We start from the raw sequence: 22756 nt of genomic DNA, 5'->3' as shown, positions 1-22756 counted from the left end.
ATCAATCGATGTGATTTGATTATTATTAAAAAAATATGTCTGAGTATTATTTCAAAACGTCAAGTCGAACTCACAACTAAAACTCAAATTACTTATTCAATATGAAAGCGTTACGCTTACTTATTGATAGGGGGATAAACACTACCTTCGGTTCGGAAAAGGCAACCGGCGAAAGAAACTCAGCTCGTCTCATTTTTTTTGTCAAGCTAGTTATGTACATACATATATTGATTATGAATAGAAATAGTCAGGAGGCAATCGTTTCATTCCTAAGGTGTGCTATCCATCATAGACTAACTAATTGTATTGTAACCTTTCGCACACAAGCGCTCCTTAACATTTTAATTTGGCAACAGAAGCATTTTGAACGCTTTCTGAGATTCTGTTGTAGAACCGTAATATTGCTCCACAAAAGAGGTACTGACTGTGCAGTCGAGTAACAGGAGTAACAAGTTTGTATTTGTTTCTTGTACCAATGTTATGAGTATATTATATTTTCTCGCAAAATCATTAATATTTTCAGTAAATACAGTTAATATATAAAATTTAAACATAATAATAAGTCTAGTAATGCATTGATTGGGAAGATATGGGGTCTCCTAGTTTAGGGGTGCAGGGCCTCTTTGATGTCTGCAATTTGATGTATTAACAATAAATATATTTGATTAGATTATATAAATAGTTGACTGAGAGCCAGTGGTCGGCAGACTTACGGTATAGTGGCAAACTCACACCACCATAGAATAATGAACCTCTGTTTCGCCAACAGCTGGTGAAGCTGTATACCTGGCAGTAATATGAAGCTTGCTCTTAAAACTATGGGTACCTGGTCAATTTCTCCTGACGTAACAATTCCACGGGAAGATCAGACGTCAGGAGTAATGGATCATCGGGAGCTGACGCGCATGCCTCCGCCCATCCACCCAGCCTGGTCGGAAGCTGCACAGCCATGTGACCGTGGCGAGACACGACGCCGAAACACACGGGCACCTAAAATTATGGGGAACAAGACGATAATTTGCTTTCGTGTTAAACAAAGATGGCGTTCACGGAAACTTTTTGTTAGGTTAACAAAGTATAGTACGACACAACTCAGATGTCGCATCGGCGAAATTCGTAAAACCGATCACATCCGAACCTATCGCTATCCCAAATTATCAATATTTATTTCTCATGCGAATATGATCTTTGCACAAACGTAATTACTTATAATATCATATGACCTAATATATGACGCGTCGATTTACATGCACTTGCTTTCTCTGACGCGTGAATCTATAGCGACGAATAGCGTCGAATGGCGCGATACGGAGCTATTTCTATTGGTTGTGTAAATCGGCAGTAATCGGTTTTATTTTCATTCCATTGCATTTTCCGATGCTACATCTAATTTGTGTCGTATTGTTTGCTAGTAGATTAAATGATGAGTCTCCCTCATTGGCCTAGTGGCTAGATATAAGGTCGATCCAAGATCTAGAAGTCCTGTACTGGAGGCTTGTCACCCGTTATCGAAATCGGTCAGGATGAAATCATCAGGGGATGGTGTCCCATATACCCCATAGTACCAGTAGCAGTGATAATTAAAGATTTGCATAATTTTGCACGTATAAATGCCAAGAGCAGACAGGCTATGTATACGTGTCTCCGATTCGTGTGGCGCAAAATCTAACACGGTACTCACTCACGAGATTTTGCATTAATCGTCCACGAGATATGATATAAAGTCAAATGTAGAATATTCATACTCATTTAAAAAAGAATTTAGCTGGATTTTTTAATCTAATTAACCGAAACATACATAGACACATTTTTTATTTCAAGTCGGTAAGCAAACGGGCTAATAGGCCTGATTGTAAGTTGTTACCACCGCCATTAGTCAACATAAGACATTGACGATGTAAGAAATTTGAACCATTTCCTAGCTTTGGAACTTTGAGAAACAAATATAGGTTATTGACATTTGGAACATAACATCTAATGATTAAATCAATATCACACCATTGGTCGAAGCAGCCCAAGCTTGGACTCGCAGACTCTATCCAGATCCGGGTCCAGGCCCCAGGCGTGGAGCAACGAGATGAGGATCTGCGCAATCTCCATCGTGTGCGGCGGCTCCGCGAGAGACATGTCACGGGGACGCTGGCGTTTCGTTGGCGTACCATCTGCAATAAAATACATCAATTTAAAAAGTGTTGCAATAATTTACTTTGCAATAACTCATAAACACATACACAGACTTGTCATAATCCTAAAGACTAAGTTTCCACTGAGTCGAGATGGCCCAGTGGTTAGAACGCGTGTATCTTAACCGATGATTGCGGGTTCAAACCCAGGCAAGCACCGCTGATTCAAGTGCTTAATTTGTCTTTATAATTCATCTCGTGCTCAGCGGTGAAGGAAAACATCGTGAGGAAACCTGCATGTGACAAATTTCATAGAAATTCTGCCACATGTGTATTCCACCAATCCGCATTGGAACAGCGTGGTGGAATATGTTCCAAACCTTCTCCTCAAAGGGAGAGGAGGCCTTTAGCCCAGCAGTGGGAACTTACAGGCTGTTGATGTAAGTTTCCACTAAAGTAAAATTATCTTGTAAGGGTTACAATAAACAAAAAAGAGTAACTACTGAGTTTCTTGCCGGTTCTTCTAGAAGTAGAATCTACATAGTAGTAATTTACTTAGTAGTAGAATCTACTTACCGAACTGTTGGTAGCTACAGTCGATATAGTTTTTAAATGACGATTCTGAAGTTCTTTTAAAAGCCTACTAGAATAAAGTTTATTTTGATTTTGATTTTAAATATTTTTATTTAATGAGCGATAATTATTATCAATGATGAGATGATTCGGAGATTATGCCCCCCATGGTACTCCATTACAAGTTAGCGGATTCACATGTGGCAGATTTCATAAAGTTGAAGAATTATGGCTTTTAACCCGCGACCATCGGTTAAGATCCAAGTATTTCAACCACTCTGCCACCTTGGCCCCTAATTATCATTGTTTATCTAGTTATTAATGAAGAAATAACTATAGACAAGGCGGTCAAACTATAATCGCAGAAAACGCCGTTCACCTCGGAAACGGCACGCATTCGTCTGACCCCTATAAATGGTATCATTGATTATTTCTTCGTTATAGATAAATGCTTTAGATAAAACGAGCGACAAGCGAATTCCGATTGTTACGAAGTTAAATATACAAATACATTTTCATCGGCGTCGTCGCCAGTGAATTCCGGGCTGACCGTCAGTCATAATAAAAAAGTACCCTATTATAAGATGAGATTCCATTGTACGCAGATATTTAAATTGTCCAATAAATAAATATCCCGTTAAAATATCATTGATAAATAAAACTTATCATTGGATACAATTTATTCAATTTTAAGATACGTGGTCTCTTTTATTTCTATTCATCTTTACAGTTATTTAGAAAGCAATAGAAATAGCTCCCTATCGCGGTATTCGACGCTATTCGTCGCTATATATTCCCGCGTCAGTTAAACCCGAGAAAGCGAGTGCATGTAAATCGACGTGTCAAATTGCCGAATATATTCGGTCATATGATATTTCTAATTATTACGTTTGTGTAAAAATCATATTCACCTTAGAAATACATATTGATAATTTGGGATAGTGTACTTAATTCGGATGTGATCGGTTTTACGAATTTTGCCGATGCTATATTTATTATATATATATACATATATTTCTGAGAAACTCTTCAAGGAAATATAGCGCATTCGTTATTCATTCGAAATTTAAATTCAACTTTACCGATGATTCAGTCGAGTTGACCATTTCATTTACATTTAAAATGCCTACATATATTTTTTGTGCCGCCATTTTAGGTAAATTGTAATCGACGCGAAATGGCGGACGTGAACAAATTATAAACGCAGATAAAATAATCCGTATAAGTTCAAATTATTCAAATAATTGTCGTTTAAAATAAACAAATTACCAGAAAGTATTTCGTTTTTTTTTTCTAAATATATCCGATCGGCAAGCGAATTAAATCGACCATGTTACTTCCGGCTGAACGCCAAGGTGTGTTGGTTGGTATAAACTTATTTCGTTATGTAAAAAAAAAATAAACGATTTCCTTATTACTTCTGGAATCAAATTACCAATATAATAGGCAGTTTTATTAATTTATTATTCTTTTTTGTAGGCACGATATTGTGATTTGGATTTATTTAACTCGACAATAACAATTTTGTGGTTTACCAAAATATAAAAGCATGTCAATGTTCAAGGACTTTTCACCATTTGAGGAGAATGAGCTTAGGATCTAATTCAAGCATGCTGCTCCAAATAGGGTTGGTGGACACAACAACAATAACAGCCTGTAAATACCCACTGCTGGGCTAAAGGCCTCCTCTCCCTTTGAGGAGAAGGTTTGGAACATATTCCACCACGCTGTTCCAATGCGGGTTGGTGGAATACACATGTGGCAGAATTTCTATGAAATTTGTCACATGCAGGTTTGCTCACGATGTTTTCCTTCACCGCCGAGTACGAAATGAATTATAAAGACAAATTAAGCACATGAATCAGCGGTGCTTGCCTGGGTTTGAACCCGCAATCATCGGTTAAGATGCACGCGTTCTAACCACTGGGCCATCTCGACTCTTGTCTTGGTGGACACATTTGAGGCAGAATATCATCGAAATAAGAGCAAGTTTCCTTATGACGTTTGGTCAAGTTTAAATCCAAATTAGAACTACAATTTTCGATTAAACTTCGGATGTTTTTATTCATTTTTTACACATTTTAAACCAACTACCAGGCACGTACCAAGCATAGAACCCAACTGTGGATTTCGAAGCAAGAGATTTCGGAAAACAGTTTCTTACAGAACGTCAGTACGTCAGACCATAACATTTTCAAAAAAAATCTCCAAGAAATAAAATCATCATTTCTGAGGGTCAAAATATTGGTATTTAGGCTTCTTTCAAAAGTCATTTATGTCAGAGTTTTCAAAACGCAGTGTCAATAATCCTACTTAACATTTTAGGAGATGACTATCATTTTTATAGTTAGATATATTTGTGATTATTAACATATACCAAAAACGGTTTCACTTCCAAATACCGAGCTGTTACTGAAACTTTACTTTCCCTGCTCCAAACTGGTATTCAGCCCTAGGGCTTCGGTATCTACGGCTGCATAATCTAACTACTGCACCGATACCCTAGAGGTCAAATAATTGAACAGCATATTTGGTCCCGTTATGTATCCTATCATTGGTCAACATTTACTAGAACATGTTATTTGATATTGTGGTTATAGCTTTGATATCATTTTATTCGTATCAGTTTAACAGTGATCTATGAACAAATATTTAAATAGTCATATTTAGTTACATACAGCCATTGATGTTGTAGTAAACAGATATGTTATTAATGCGCAAAAAGTGAAGACTAGAAAACGTCCTAATTGGGACGTTTACCTTTAGTTGTTTTACGTAGTAATACGTTATAATACATCATAATTACGTAGTAATACATTTTGCGTAATTAAAACATCTAGTTATCCCTTTTACTTATTGTTTTTATCAAGCTCTCCTCTTTACTTGTAACTAAATGTAAAATAAACGGTCCCCGGCGCGGCACACTTTTTTCTGTTGTTTAGTATGGATATAACATATCTGTTTATTATATTATTAGAATATCATTGCATACAGCTAAAGTTTGAGTAAAAAATACTGATTTATTTAGTAACGTAACTCCCTTGCCCTTATCCCAATCCCTTATCCCAATAGAGTGATGAGAAAATTATGATTTATTTATTATCGTAACTCATCACGTGCTCCTGTCTTTATCCCAAGTTACTTGGGGTCGGCAGAGCATGTCTTCTTCTTGCGTACTTCTAAACTAAAACTCAACTCAAACTCAAATTCCTTTATTCAATATAGAAGCATTACACTTACTTATTGATTGTCAAATAAACACTACCACCGGTTCGGAAAAAGGAACACCCTGACCTGAGAAGAACCGGCGAAAGAAACTCAGCGGGTCTTTTTTTGTTATTTTTGTCAAATTAATAAGATACATAGTAGTATATGATTAGAAATAGCCAGGAGGCGATCGTTTCATTCCCAAGGTGTGCTATCAAACATAAACTCGCTAATTGTATAGTAACCTTTTGCACACAAGCGTTCCTTAACAATTTTTCTAAATTTGGCAACAGAAGCATTTTGAACGCTTTCTGGGATCCTGTTGTAGAAGCGTATACATTGCCCCACAAAAGAGTTACTGACTCTATGCAGTCGAGTAACAGGAGTAACAAGATTGTGTTTGTTCCTTGTACCAATGTTATGAGAATCACATTTTCTCATAAAAACATTAATATTTTTCCGTACATACAAAACATTACAAAATATGTATTGAGAAGTCAATATCTTAATTTCTTTAAATCTATACCTTAATGATTCCTTGGCTCCTAGGTTATAGATTGCAAATGATTTGATGATTCTCTATCTGAGTATCTCTATACTCTATCTCACAAGTAATTTAGTGACGTCTTGAAATAAAAACATTTGAAAAATATCTCGTGGTAGCAGAGTTTTGCGCCTTCGAGTAATACGCCTTTTTTACATTGGTAATACGCCTTTCTTAAATTGGAAAAAAAGGCGTATTACTCGATACAAGATTATGTAGATGATATAAAAGCATGGAATTAATACCTTTTGACTTCCACGCAGGAAATATTAGTTTAAATAATTGTATTAACTAACATGACTTTTTGTATTTTTTAAAGTTGAAAAGAGTAACTACTGAGTTTCTTGCCGGTTCTTCTCGGTAGAATCTACTTTCCGAACCGGTGGTAGCTTCACTTCATTGTTAATTGACGATTCAAAAGTGCTTGTAAAAGAATAAAGATTATTTTTATTTTGAATTTTTTGATTTACACAAACCAAACAGTACTTTGTAGTATTGTGCTCTGGTTTCAAGGTCGAGTGAGCCGGTGTATCTCGTCATAAGTGTCATAACATTAAAATTAATATATTTTATAGTGCCAATGTATATGAGTTGCATTTGTTACAAGATAGCCCATTTGCCAGGCTATCTACCTATTTTAAACTAAAGCAGTTTATTTTTCGGTGGTTCATTTGGGATCAAATCAGACCATTGATATTCGAATAATATATATTTGCTTGCAAATTAGAACTAGATATTATGAGCAGGTTAAAATCAACTTTCTAGAATTGTTTACATACTATGTTAGTTACATATATACACAAGTAGAACTTATATGAATCAAGACAACATGGAACCATTACTCATCAGATATTCTAAGTAATACTCAGTATAGTTGTGTTCCGGTTTGAAGGGGTGGGCAGTGTAACTGGTACAAGGGTACACTACATCGTAGTTTCCAAGGTCGGTGGCGCATTGGTGATGTAAAGGATATTTCTCACAGTCTTAATGCGATGACGACCACTTACCAGGGGATCTGATTGCCAGTTCTACCTTTTATGAAGTACCATAAAAGATATGAGTCACAGGAGTACATAAAACCCGGAGAGCATGCATTTAAGATCTGTTTAGGAGGAGGGTAGTTCATTACAATATTACACAAAAAATAACCACATAAAATCAAAATCGGTCCAGACTTCATGAGTTCAGTGACAATTTTCTTTTTTTAATTTAATTTAATAATATTTTACTAGTTGTCACTCTCGGTTCCGCTCTTATTTAAGGCGTTTATCATTAGGTGTTAGGTAAAATGTCCTTCCTTAGAGTTCGACCTTGCATACTGAATTTCATCAAATTCAGTTTAGTTATATGGCTGCAAGGATGACAGACAGACAGACAGACAGCAACAAACAAAAACAACAACAGCCTGTAAATTCCCACTGTTGGGCTAAAGGCCTCCTCTCACTTTGAGGAGAAGGTTTGGAACATATTCCACCACGCTGTTCCAATGCGGATTGTTGGAATACACATGTGGCAAAATTTCTATGAAATTTGTCACATGCAGATCACCTCACGATGTTTTCCTTCACCGTTGAGCACGAGATGAATTATAAAGACAAATTAAGCACATGAATCAGCGGTGCTTGCCTGAGTTTGAACCCGCAATCATTAAGATGCACGCGTTCTAACCGCTGGGCTATCTCGACTCAACGGACAGACACGAGTTACTTTCGCGTTTATTACAATTATAGATTATTTGTTAATAATACAATAGAATATTAATGAATACGCAAATAGGTCGGTAAGAGGGCGGCCGGAGCTTTCTATGCAGTTGAGAGAATGCTCGGGCGTGGTCCAGTGCCTTGAGATCTGGTTATTGGTAAAAGGCATGTCCATTATAGTGGCCGGCATTGCAGGCTGATGCTGGCGAGCGGGCCGGCCGTGTCGTGCGGACGGAAGTTTAACGCACAGATTAAAAATAACCACTAAAAACAATATACTCGGAAGCTACAACTACACGCAATTAATTTATTAATGTACAAAGATCCTTGATCATAATTGACCTCATTCTTGATACGACCTATGGGTAATTATGTGTCTATCCTTATACTATAAATAAAATAAAATCAAACTTCATTCAAGTAGGCTTTTACAAGCATTTTTGAATCGTCATTTAACAATTAAGTGAAGCTACCACCGATTCGGAAAGTCGATTCTATCGAGAAGAACTGACAAGAAACTAAGTACACTTTTCTATCTATTGGAATATTGGTAATTTAAGTATAATAACTATTACTTTTATAATAAGTACACAATTATATTGTTTACGGGTAAATATTAATAAGAAAAATAAAATTTAAACAAAGCCTAGTCGAACCCACACACACACACACACAAACAGTGGATATAGAGCTATGTCTAACTGCAAACACATGTGCATTCATACTGTTACGCTAACACACACAGACATAGATATATGTCATGCACAATATTAAACAATTTATGTGCAGGAGGGGCAGAATGTAGAAATGCCAACGTCCTAACTAAACTATTAAAACCACTAATTTATTAGTAGGAATTATTTTCTTGATATTTGATCGTAGCCATAGTTCTATATATGTGTATACAATATAATATGCCTTATGAAACCCTACCTGATAAAAACAATTAATTTTCATTGCGATTTATTGGTATATTATACTCAACAGACAAACATTGTTTTATACTAACAAAATATATTTTAACACTAATAATTAAGATCTGTTAAATTCATAATGTACTGGACCCACAGCGTGCGAGAGTGGAGGGGGTCTGAATAATTAAAACATGAAAATGTAACAAACAAACAGATAAACAACTTCAATAAATCATAATATTAATTTGAGATATAGTAACAAATTGACAAAAGACTTTGACGACAAATTCTTACGATAATTAGGTTTTATGACGTCATCCGAGATCTGAGATGGCGGACGCCAGGGCAATATGTCCGTCATACCCGGACCTTATAATAAGTTACCAAGCTGAGGTCTACAAACCGTATATAATTAAATTAAATGGTTATTAAGTTAATAACATATTGTCTAAGCTAATCATTTATCAAGCTGGCGCTGTTGCAACAGATATTTTCGTCTAAAATGAACCAATGCTACCAACATAAAATTAGACAAGACAAAGGAGGTTTCATTAAATTTAAACTTCTTACACACCAATAAAGTATATAATAGATATAAGGTTATTTATTGGAAGTTAAGTTTTAAGGAAGCTACACGTTTACAGAAGGCAGAAGAAAGATATGACGTAGGAAAGAGAAAGAAGGTTGTATAGTTTAAGTAATATCCTGGAAAAGTGCTGCAAGACTTTTTAAAAAAGAGTTTCCAATTTAATTTCCAGTAATACAGAAGATACATACGTCTGCATTATAATCATTAAACAGTATATTTCATTATTCACCTACGCATAGCAGTGGGCTTGTAACAGCTACGTAAATACGCATAATACACGAAAATAACTTTTGATCGTAAATATAAAATAAAAGAACACATAAAAACATTTATTTATCGAGATTTTTGAGGTTTATTTAATAAGCTAAAAGTTTACAGAGAAAATGGCACAACAAGTGATCTTTTAGCTACGATTGATGTGATACAGTGACGTTTATAATCGCGCTATATATCTCACAATAAAACGAGCTGTCTTTATAGGTCAAGTCGATATATTATCGACTACTCGATTATTTCTTAAAATTTAAAACACAACGCCCCCCCCCCCATTCAAGGGGTAAATGAAAAAGGGAAGCCTAAGTCATTAGTATTGGTAAGGTGGTATCTACCCAAACCCGTTTGGGTAGATACCACCCACTCATCAGTTATTCTGACGCCAAACGACAGTACTCAGTATTGTTGTGTTCCGGTTTAAAGGGTGAGTGAGCCAGTATAAGTACAGGCACAAGGAACATAACATCTCAGTTCCCAAGGTTAGTGGCGCATTGACGATTTAAGGAATAGTTAATATTTCTTACAGCGTCATTGTCTATGGGTGATGGTGACCACTTACCATCAGGTGGCCCATATGCTCGTCCAAATATATACCATAAAAAAGACGCTACAATTATTATACTGACCCGATCTGGGATTCGAATCTAAGACCTGCGAGAAAATCCAAAATCAAACGGGGCAGTCGTTTTTATAAAGATACAGTAACTTAGGTGTAGCCGGGGCATTATATAGTAAAGACTAAAGAGTTCCATAACCTTGTACGAGTGAATTGTCACAAATAAGTTATAATAAGTATACCAGTTATATTAATGACGGCTGTTTAAACGCCTGTATGAGTCAGGGCACACGGAACTGTTAAAGGACATACTTTTTTATACTTATTATTGATAAATTGATAAATCAAATCATAATATTATTTATTCAAGTAGGCTTATAAAAACGTCATATTACACTGTTGAATACAATTCAAAGCTACCATCGGTGCTAAAAAAGGTTCTACCGAAAAGAACTGGCAAGAAACCAGAGCCTTCCACCATTTTAATTACAGATTATGTCAGTAACCAAATATTTTATATATATCCTTCTTAGATGTCGAAAAATACTAATTCCACGCATATTTTACAATACAATTTTTATTTAAGTAATATGTATGTCTTATTTATAAATGTTTTTTTGATAACTTTTCAATTTTTAATTGGCTGAGTTAAGAAGTTACAAACATCATATATAATATAAATTCAATTAACGGTCAGTTTGTTAAGTCGTAAAACAGATTGTGTTTAACTTACAACACAAGAAAAATAATAAAAAGTAAAATTAATGTTTCACGGATAAATTGTCTCAAGATTTTGATCACGGACTCACAAACTTATACTGTTATACAAATGTAACATATAACGTCAAATATCAAATATTAGTGATGCTAGTTAAGGATTTTTAAATAAATTCTATTAATAAGAGAATAAAATATTGTATAATAAATAATCATAAATAAATATGAGACATCATCACATACATTACTCTGATCTCAATGTAAGCACTGGTGTTATGGAAAATCAGAAGTAACGACGGTACCACAAACACCCAGAACCAAGACAACATAGAAAACCATTGGTAATCTACATCGACTCGGCCGGGAATCGAACCCGGCCGAGTCGTATTTCAAATGTAATGTACTGTACATTACATTTGAAATACGACTCGGCCGGGTCTATAGTCGGGAAATATATTCAATCTGTTAAAAATTTCAGTCTTATTGTACGTCAGAATTAAACCTTATCTCACGTCACATCTTTTATATCATAATCTGTGCACTAGATTTTTAATCTGTTGAAACATTCGAAAGTGTTCCATTTGATTCGGCCGATAAAATCAAACTTTATTTTTAATTTTATTTGAATATGGAACGTACGAGACGCCACTATACACATCTACGACGATAAAATTCGCGCCTTCAATTCAATTGTTCCGTTTTAACAATTGCAAACAATATATCATTATAGTACGACACAAATTAGATGTAGCATCGGAAAATGTAATGAAATGAAAATAAAACCGATCACTAGCGTTTTACACGACCAATAGAAATAGCTCCCTATCGCGTCATTCGACGCTATTCGTCGCTATAGATTCTCGCGTCAGAGACAGCAAGTGCATGTAAATCGACGAGTCAAATTGACGAATATATTACGTAATATGATATTATAAGTTATTACATTTGTGCAAAGATTATATTCACATGAAAATTAAATATTTATAATTTGGGATAGCGTACTCAATTCGGATGTGATCGGTTTTACGAATTTTGCCGATGCTACATCTAAGTTGTGTCGTACCATACGTGAATCGTTTTTTATTTTAATATTAAAAATAAAGTTGTGTAAAGAAAAAATCAAAATATACTTTATTCAAGTTGACTTTTACAAGCACTTTTGAATCGTTATTTAACAACTATTTTAAGTGAAGCTACCACTGGTTCGGAATGTAGGTTCTGCCGAGAACTCCGAAAAGAACCGACAAGAAACTCAGTAGTAGTTACCTACTCTCTTTCACCATTTAAAATACAGTTTTTTTTTTATTTCTAGTACGTATTTGCCGAAAAATATCATATTAAAAATTCCGTATTTAAATAGTGCGAAAACGCTACTTGGACAATATGGCGCTGCAAAGGGGTCGGTGACGTCACTTTTCTGTATTTTAATCTGTGGTACATATATTAGAAAAGCAAGGTTTACAAGAAAGTGACTTCATCATAAGCCCGGCCAATCAAGAGCGTTTTGTGTCTCGTGACAAACGTTTGAAAAAGTGCATTATTATTTATTGTTTTTTGAATAAATGAAGTATTATTTTCAAGTTTCGTTAGTAAATAACCATTTTTAAACTCATTATATACACTGATTACAATAATTCACAATTTATTTTTCGCATTGTCAAATAGCCTATTATTCAGCAGTTAACGATCTAAAATCCCTCATAATTTCAAAATCATTTACACAAAAAAAAAAAATACACAAACTCTAGACGAATTATTATCTTTTGTTACTTTTGTAACGGACGAAGTTATCAAGATTTGTAAAAAAAATAATAATTTCACAATTATGTTGCAAAGGTAGCGTTTCTCACACGTAATGGTTTTTTAAGATTTTATCTTGCAGATTGAGGCACATAAAAGCTTGCATAGGCTCCTTATAAGGGTATAAACGAATCAGTAGTTCAAATGTCAGTTCGAAGTCAGTAGTCAGTATGTATTTTGTTTATATCCAAATTAATTTATATAATGTAACATATTAATATCAGACAAAATCACATACATTACTCTGATCCCAATGTGAAAAGCATTTGTGTTATGGAAAATCAGAAGTAACGAAGGTACCACAAAAACCCAGACCCACGACAACTTAGCAAACGAATGAACTTTTTCTACATCGACTTGCCCCAAATCTAACCCGAGACCTCAGATTCGTGTATCATATAGTACACACTTACTTATTGATAGTTAAAGTAATAACTACCCAGTGGTAGTAATTACTACCGAACGAGTTTTCGAAAAAATACCGTTTTTTTCTCGGAATTGTTTCCAATTTTCAAGAAGTAAAAACAATGAATATATAAATAGTTTTATAAATGCAATTTCGAATCGAAAGTATTGCATTAAACTTTTTGTTTATGCGCTATTTATCGGATGGTAAGTGGCCACCACCGCACATAGATTAGTGCTGTAAATTCAGATGATTTATCAGAATCTACTAGGATGTTTCTAGAATTATAAGTAATAATTATAAATGATAAATAATATTTAAGCAATAGAAAGAAAGGACAATGGGATTGATGTACCCTTGTAAGACAAATATGACAAAATAAATTAAGAAAAAAAAAATGATATAAACGTCGAAGCATCAAAAAGTTTAACTATGATTTATTTATTTTTTTATCGTATATACTGGCAACATCAGTATGACGTAGAACACATGACAGCTGAAAAATCATAGTTGAGAGAAAATCGAAGGGATAGATTTATATTTCGAATATCATCAGGTTTGATAACGAGTTGATGTCTAACTCCTCGTTATATTATATATTAACCATTCAATACATATCCAATACATACATAGTACAATCCAATGAATATTTTATGTTCTTTAGAGCTGTAGTTACACTGGCTAACTCACCTTACAAACTAGAATACAACAATACTAAGCATTGCAGTTTGGCTGTAGAATATCTGATGAGTCATCTCATGCCTATTAACAGCCTATTAATGTTCTCATCTCAGCAAAAATCAATCAAAAAATAAATTTTATTCATGTAGGCTTTTACAAGCACTTTTGAGTCGTCAATTAACAATTAAATGGCTTCATTTAATTGTTAAATGACCAGTTTGGAAAGTAGATTCTACCGAGAAGAACCGACAAGAAACCAAGTAGTTACTACTTTTCAACATTTAAAATATACAAAGTCAAGTTAGTTAAATACAATTGTTTAAATTAATATATCCTGCTGGGAAGTCAACAGGTATAAACTCCACGCTTTTTTATCATCTATAAAATCTTGTATCGAATAGTATGCTTATGCCAGCGCTGGGCAAAATCCTTTCGGTGAAGATAAAGCAAAGGCTTCATTATGTTTTTCAAGTCACGTGCATATTATAAAACAATTTTATTCTAGATTTAGCTTTGCACTGATAATCTTAAGTCTTGCGTCTCAGAACAATATGTACGTGGAATAAAATATCAACTTACGCAAAGATAGACCTCGCACGAACTATAGTATATATATATAATAAAATTGGAGTGTCTATAATGTTGTCTTAAATTTTCGCGATTATTACACATTTAAATAAAACTAGTTATAACGGATTTGAATCGCGTATCTTAATTATTTTTGATATCCCGACGTTTCACGGGTAGACTACCCGTGACCACGAACGCTGTAAAGTGCTCGAAACGTCGGGATATCAAAAATAATTAATATACGCGATTCAAATCCGTTATAACTAGTTTTATTTAAATTGGAGTGTCTGTTTGTAATATTAAAATAGCCCTCTCTTTAACTCAATGCATATGTATGTATACACGGTACATATACCAAAATAACATTTTTTACAATTCTGGTCTATCTTTCTGTCTGTCTGTCTGTGTGTTTGTTCCGGCTGATCTTTGGAGCGGCTGGACCGATTTTGATGGGACTTTCACAGAAAGACAATTGATATAATAAGGAGTAACTTAGGCTACAATAATATATATTTTTTGTTAAATTCAAACGCGTACAAGGTCGCGGGCACAGCTAGCTATCCGATAAGATATAGCACATGTATATGTTACACAACAGATGCACAAATGGTGATCTAGAAATGTTTCAACTATAGTATATTCCAAACACAAGAGAAGAAAAGACAAATAAACAACATTTAGCATCGAATTGACGAGATATCATTGGTCGAGAGCTTGCATAATCTATCAACAACAACAACAGCCTGTAAGTTTCCCACCGCTGGGCTAAGGCCTACCTTTGAGGAAGGGTTTTGAGCATATTCCACCACGCTGCCCTATTGCGGGTTAGTGGAAGCACATGGCATAACTTCGTTAAAATTAGTCACATACAGGTTTCCTCACGATGTTTCCCTTCACAAATTAAGAAAATGAACATTCAGTGGTGCTTGCCTGGGTTTGAACCCAGAATCATCGGATCAGATGCACGCGTTCTAACCACTGGTCATATCTTTACAGGAATTACATTAATAAAACACTTCTAACTTCGAGCTGCTCATAATTTTAGAATAACGTTTATCGTCACAAATTAGAATGTAGAAAAGCTTTAAAAAATCTGTAACCTTATAACTTAGGTACAAGATCAACGCGACTTTTTCCGAAAGCTCGTAAATTAAGGTTATGGCGAAGGATACATTTTGTAACAATCATTTACTGTTGTTTTAAATACCAACGATGGATGACGTGTAAAAAGTGCAGCGGCTTCATCGCTGAGGTATATGGGTACACTAGCAAACCGCCCCGGCTTCGCACGGGTATTTGATATGTATCATGACAAAATTACAGTATATACAAAGTTATAATAAATTCTAGCCTATATGCTATTCTGATGCATTACATAGTATTAAAACAAAGTCGCTTACCGCTGTCTGACCCTATTTATACTTACATCTTTAATATTACGCAACGGATTTTGATGCGGTTTTTTTAATAGATAGAGTGATTCGAGATGAAGGTTTTTGTATATAATACATGGACAATATAATAAAGAAACACTGCTAATTTTCTAATGTGATGTCGTAAATATTTTCAGCACTTAAATTGCAAACTACATATGCATTGTCCAATGATTGCAAAACTGTGAACGTTATACGAAATTCTGTATCATATTTTGTATCAGCATAAAACCTGTGTGAGGCCGGGTCGTTTCGTTAGTAACTTATATTACTGTAAAATTTCACCCCAATCCGTACAGTGGTTTTTCGTGAAAGAGTAACAAACACACATACATCCATCGTCACAAACGTTCGTATATACAATATATGTAGGAGAGGATCTGTATGTATGTATATTATGTATGTATGAGATCAGTACCGATCCAACCAACGCACTTATTACTAAATAATTAGAATTTACAAAATATAATTTCTGTATAAGATTTTAAATTAACATAGGTATTTTTATTATTAAATTTTATTTATTAATTTCGGAATATTTACCATGTTTTTTATTTTTGTTCAGTGGAGCTCGATATTTCGACATTATCTACGAATGTCTTGTTCACGAGACTCTCGTGAGACTTTAAGAATTTCTGTAGTTGTATTCTATTGGTATTTTGCCTTCAAACAATAATACTTAATTATGTTCCGGTTTGAAGGGTGACTGAGCCTGTGTCACTGTAGGCATTAGGAACATGATATCTTAGTTACCAAGGTGAGGAGATTGGCGATTTAAGGAACTTTTAATCAAAATCAAATTCAAAGTATTACTTTATTTAAGTAGGCTTTTGAATCTAACTATATTGGGTGAAGCTACTACGTAGATTCTACGGAGTAGAACCGGCAAGAAAGTCAGTCCTTACTCTTTTTCAACATTTTATATTTCTTTAATATTTTATTATACCGCTAATGTTCCATAAGCCTGTCGGAATACTTATAGCATATAAAAAAATCAAAACTAATCTAAAATTAAGAAAAATATATTTATCTATCTACCAACCCGCATTGGAGCAGCATGATGGAATATGCTTCTAACCTTCTAAGCAATGGGAGAGGAGGCCTTAGCAAAGCAGTGGAAAATTTACGAGCTGTTACTACCATATTTTACTTTATTCTAAAAGAAATTCCCGTCCTTTACACGCAACGCTCTCTAGCCATACGCTATTAACTATTTTATTAGTTATCATAAAAAATATATCCTACATCCTATTCTACGGCAGTCACGATCTATTAAACATGAGGCCAGCCTCTCGAACGTACAGACATATCTCACTGTACATAGCGGCACACTGTACATAAGCCCGACTAGGTAGGTACAACCTTCTCATTATAATATGTTCTCCCACCAACCAGCAACACTTGTGTGTGTTGGTTCATCCTGATGGGCCTAGGTCAAGCGGGGTACGGGCCTCGAATCGTACCTCCTTGCCCGGGCATGTCCTCAACGGCAGCCTACAACTGCCATGTCAATGTGTTTTGGCCCAATGGGTCAAGGTCCCGTGGGCCCAGTGGAATGTAATACTTATAGTCGCCCCATTCGAGCCACCGTCCATAACCACGAAACGCCACGGACATATTTCCCGTTGGAATCGACGATTGTAGCGTGTGGTGACCACCAGCGTCAACAATATAAAAAGTGGAGCAATTGGCTCTTTTGTGGGACAATGAATTCTACAACAGGATCCCAAAATCCCAAGAACCCAAAGCGTTGAAATGCTTCTGTTTCCAAATTAAAAAAAAAATTGGAAAGTTTACAATACAATTAGTAAATTTATAATTGTTAGCACAACTTGGGAATGAAACGATCCTGGCTATTTCTATTCTTATTTAATATACATATAAGTGTTTACTTCGTTTTACAAAACAAGACAACCGGTGATAGTCTTTAGTTTGACCATCAATAAGTACGTATAATGCTTCTATATTGAATAAAGTCGTTCGAGTTTGATGTTGGGGTAGGTGGCTCGTGTGAGGCCACCTTAAGTTTTGTTGTGTTCCGGTTTCAAGAAAGACTGCAGGTACAAGGGACATAATATTTTAATTCCTAAGGTTGGTGGCGCATTAGTAATACAGGAATGTTTATTATTTCATACAGTACCAATATCCACAGACAGTGGACCACTTATCATGAGGTGGCTCGTAGAAAAAAAAGTTTAACTTGAGTAGTATATATTATTTTCTATTTTCTTTATATGGAATGGTGTACGACTAGCATATACAGAATGGAATAAACAAAATGAGAAATTTTTATCAATGTTATGCTATATAGGTATATATGCGAAAGTAACTCGGTTCGTCCGTCTGTCCGCTATGGTATTAAGCTTTCTCAGCTAAGTCTACTAGACGACCTCTATGGTCAAGTGATATGTACACCGGTTTTCATGGGTACGCCACTCTGAGGTCCCGGGTTTGATTCCCGTCCGAGTCGATGTGGATTACCATTAGTTTTCTATGTTGTCTTGGGTCTGGGTGTATGTGGTACCGTCGTTACTTCTGATTTCCATAACACAAGTGCTTCAGCTACTTACATTGGGATCAGAGTAATGTATGTGATGTTGTCTCATATTTATTAAGTCTAGTCTACTTTACATCGATTTTGACATAAGTTTTAATTATTTAAATTTGGTATAGTACGACACAACTTAGATGTCGCATCGGCAAAATTCGTAAAACCGATCACATCCGAATTGAGTACACTATCCCAAATTATCAATATTTATTTCTCATGCGAATATGGTATTTGCACAAACGTAATAACTTGTTATATCATATGACCTAATATATCCGTCAATTTGACGCGTCGATTTACATGCACTTGCTTTCTCTGACGCTTGAATCTATAGCGACGAATAGCGTCGAATGGCGCGATAGGGAGCTTTTTCTATTGGTCGTGTAAATCGAGAGTAATCGGTTTTATTTTCATTCCATTGCATTTTCCGATGCTACATCTAATTTGTGTCGTACTATACATGATAAAAGGTTGTCAATAAGTTTTTGAAGCGTTTTTGTTATAAGCTGAAATATGTGTTTGATACTAAACTGATATTAATCGGCTGTACCGATAACGTGTAAAGATAATTCTTATTTCAGCCAGGCAGCACGTTGATCTATATACACAGCAATTGACAGATTACCTTCATTAAAAGTCAATGACCTATTTAAATTAAGTAAAAAAAAAACTCAAAGTTTTTTTTGCACAGAAACACAGGAATCACAATAAGTCACGGCCAACCTTTACGGATTTAATTGTGACATTTAAAAACGACCTTTAAATATATATTACATAAGCTTCGATATATCTTGCAAGCTTTTAAGAAAAAAATGCCAATAGTCTCATTACATAGAGTACGAAATCGGTAAGAATATTTTAGTATCTATTGCAATGGTATTACGTTTCAATTTAGATTATAAATCTTGTAACTGAGTACTTTTTAAATTGGACTGATATTAATCAACTAAATTGCATTGACACTCCAAAAATAGATTAATAAAGAAAAAAAAGGTTCTATATAAATTTGCAACTTTTTGCTTTTAACAAATTGATTTCTAGATTTTATTACCTTGTAATATGGTTTATTATAGACCTTATAAATAAATACTTAAAATTGTAATAAGCGGCAATTTCGAGTTAATTATTAGACTCTATTACAATGCGATAAGATTCAGTTTGGTATGCTTACTTTTTTAAATTGATAAATTTATTGTAATAATTACGGCTAATTAGTTATGACCTTTTTTGTTTTCGTTGTTAGTGCTTATTGCAAAGTGATAAGGTTTATTTTGGCTGCTTTTAGCGTCGCTCGAGATCCCGGCCCTGGTCAAGGTTTCATTATATCAACTTATATCATTATATTGTCCGGTGACCGTGGTGTAAGGAATGTTTGTGAAAGGTGGTCGTCGGCACAAGCGGAAGCGGGCGTGGAACTTATAAGCTGGTTGAATAATTATGAATTAAAATTAATTATGATATTAATCATAGTATCCGTTTAGATATTACATTATTGAGAAATGGATCTTTTCATTTTTGTTCATCGAACTGGACTTTTTGTTTTGAAAGCCCCGGATTGAAGAGTAGGGCCAATAGCAAAGAGCGTTTGAACTGCTATGTGTTCCCAAGTATAAATAAGAACACGTCAATATTCAATACATTTAAAAATTACGCTCAGACAGTAATTAAGAGCACATATTTAATTAACAATACGAATAATAAAAAAGGTTACAAGTACACTAATAAGTGATTTTGGTCTTAACGTTTCTCTAAAGCGCTGCACACATAGATGACATATTATTTGATTGTGCTACACTAAAAGCGCTTAAAGCAGCGTAAAGGATTCATTTAAAAATCATATAAGACCTTAACGAAATTACATTGTCAATAACAATATCTAAAAAATGTCACGCCGGTGTTCTTGCGTCTGAACTCACCAACCTCGCACTAGCAGTTCATAAGTGTTCACTTGTCTTTGCACACAAACGCACACACACAAAGTCAAAAATATTTATTCGATATGCAAGTTTTACACTTGCTTATTGATAGTCAAACCACCTATTCGGAATCGGAAATCTACTGGTCTACTAGTCGGAAATCACACCTCAAACCGGCGAAAGAAACTCATTGTAATGATACGAGTGGGTTCTACCCACCAAATAATTATTTCGAACACATACAGTAAGAAACGCAGTAGCCAATTCCTTCCCCAATTATATTATTCAATATATTAATTAAATACAACTAAATCACTATATTAATTATACATCCTACGTGAAAATCAATAAATATTAAATTTAAAAATGGAACCGGAACAATCTGACTAATAAATCATAACGCTTACATCATAATCGCTATCGCTCATGACTCAGACCTCGCTCATATAAGTGAATGTCAATATATAACGCGGACAGTGATTTCCAAGTCGACTGCAAAAACAGCTGACAATTAAATCAATTGCTTGTGACTAATTATGTGTTATTAATTTGAGTCTTGAACCCGTGGCTCATGTTATTTTGGCTCATTAATGAGACAAAATACAAATAATCGTTTTAATAATAGGGTAATATTTAATACACAATTTTAACTTATGTTTCAAAGCATTCAAATCTAACTATGTTTTAGTCAAAAGTCATATTAAAGTAATCATAACTATGTATATTGTAATAATTTATTTTAAACTAAACGCTATTATAAACCAGGCTTGTTTCAGGCAATATAAATTACACACTTTATTTCTGTCCTGAGTATGCATATTTGCATCGACAGCTGATCAATATCTCTGTACGACTCGTCACATATAAAACCTCTATGTCTCTGTACTTTATGGTCAATACATAGATAAACAAATGCCAGTAGACAACAACTGAATATGCTCAAAGTTCTACCAACATTATGTCGTACACTTGGTGGTAGGGCTTTGTGCAAACCCGTCTGGGTAGGTACCACCCACTCATCAGTTATTCTACCGCCAAATAACAGTACTCAGTATTGTTTTGTTCAGGTTTGAAGGGGGAGTGAGCCAGTGTAACTACATGTACAAGGGACAGAACATCTTAGTTCCCAAGGTTGGTGGCGCATTGAAGATGTAAGGAATAGTTAATATTTCTTACAGCGTCATTGTCTATGGGTGATGGTGACCACTTACTATCAGGTGGCCCATATGCTCGTCCGCCAACTTATACCATAAAAAAGTACTAGTAATTCACGGCGGTTAGAAAACGATTACAAGGCGTCCGCTGGTTTGATAATGGGTATTCCTGTGATCAATCAAACCAAATCAAATCAATTTTTATTTCAGATCAAATCAAATCTATTTTATTCAAGTAAACTTCACAATGAAGCGTTTTTGAATCGTCAATAATTAAATACAACCATCGTTTCGGAAAGCAGCTCCCAGCGAGAAGAAACGGCAAGAAACTCGCATAGCTGCTCTTTTCAAATAAACATATTTACAATGCTGTTATTAACAGTAATTAGTGTCCTATGATGGAATCCGAGCCTAACTCCAGGCGTTTCTTTCTAATAAGTACTCCAAGGTATGTTAAGCCACTGACGACAACCATATAACCCTTCCAAATTATATTAAGCGTGATGCATTGCTTCAGGAATCAAAATAAATGACGTACGTATGATAAGCGATGATAATACAATCATACCATAAATATATTGGACGTGTAATTTCAAGCACTTGAAATATATGAGACAACAACATCACATACATTACTTTGATCCCAATGTAAGTAGCTGAAGCACTTGTGTTATGGAAATCAGAAGTAACGACGGTACCACAAACACCCAGACCCAAGACAACATAGAAAACTAATAGAACTAACTTGACTCCGCCGGGAATCGAGCCCGGGACCTCAGAGTGGCGTACCCATGAATGCCGGTGTACACACCACTCGACCATGGAGGTCGTCACAATAAACGTTGAGATTAACAGTTCAAAAGACAAGAAGACTAAATTTTTTAACCACACATGCAATGGAATGCAAATTTGCGCATAAACATTTTTTTCTGCTCATTTTTCGTTTTTTTTTTTTACACTTTTGTTGCTGTAGCAAGTAATAGTAATTAATAGTTTCATTAGTATGTAGTGCTTGATTTTAAATGATTTTACATAATCTATGTATGCTT

General features: G+C 34.8%; 1 protein-coding gene across 2 annotated transcripts in view; it reads right to left on the bottom strand.

Annotated features, from left to right (window-relative positions):
- LOC124541249 (WD repeat-containing protein 7) overlaps window positions 1–22756 on the bottom strand; it is a 172208-nt gene that overhangs the window by 8647 nt on the left and 140805 nt on the right. For both annotated transcript variants that reach the window (XM_047119135.1, XM_047119134.1), the window contains 2 exons: window positions 1999–2162; window positions 827–990 (listed from right to left, as the gene is read on the bottom strand). In XM_047119135.1, coding sequence (XP_046975091.1) covers window positions 827–990; window positions 1999–2162 — 328 coding nt within the window. The remainder of the gene's footprint in view (window positions 1–826; window positions 991–1998; window positions 2163–22756) is intronic.

This window comes from Vanessa cardui, chromosome 27, assembly GCF_905220365.1.
Source record: "Vanessa cardui chromosome 27, ilVanCard2.1, whole genome shotgun sequence".
In the NCBI taxonomy this organism is placed as follows: domain Eukaryota; kingdom Metazoa; phylum Arthropoda; class Insecta; order Lepidoptera; family Nymphalidae; genus Vanessa; species Vanessa cardui.
This window is presented reverse-complemented; position numbering and strand designations above follow the sequence as displayed.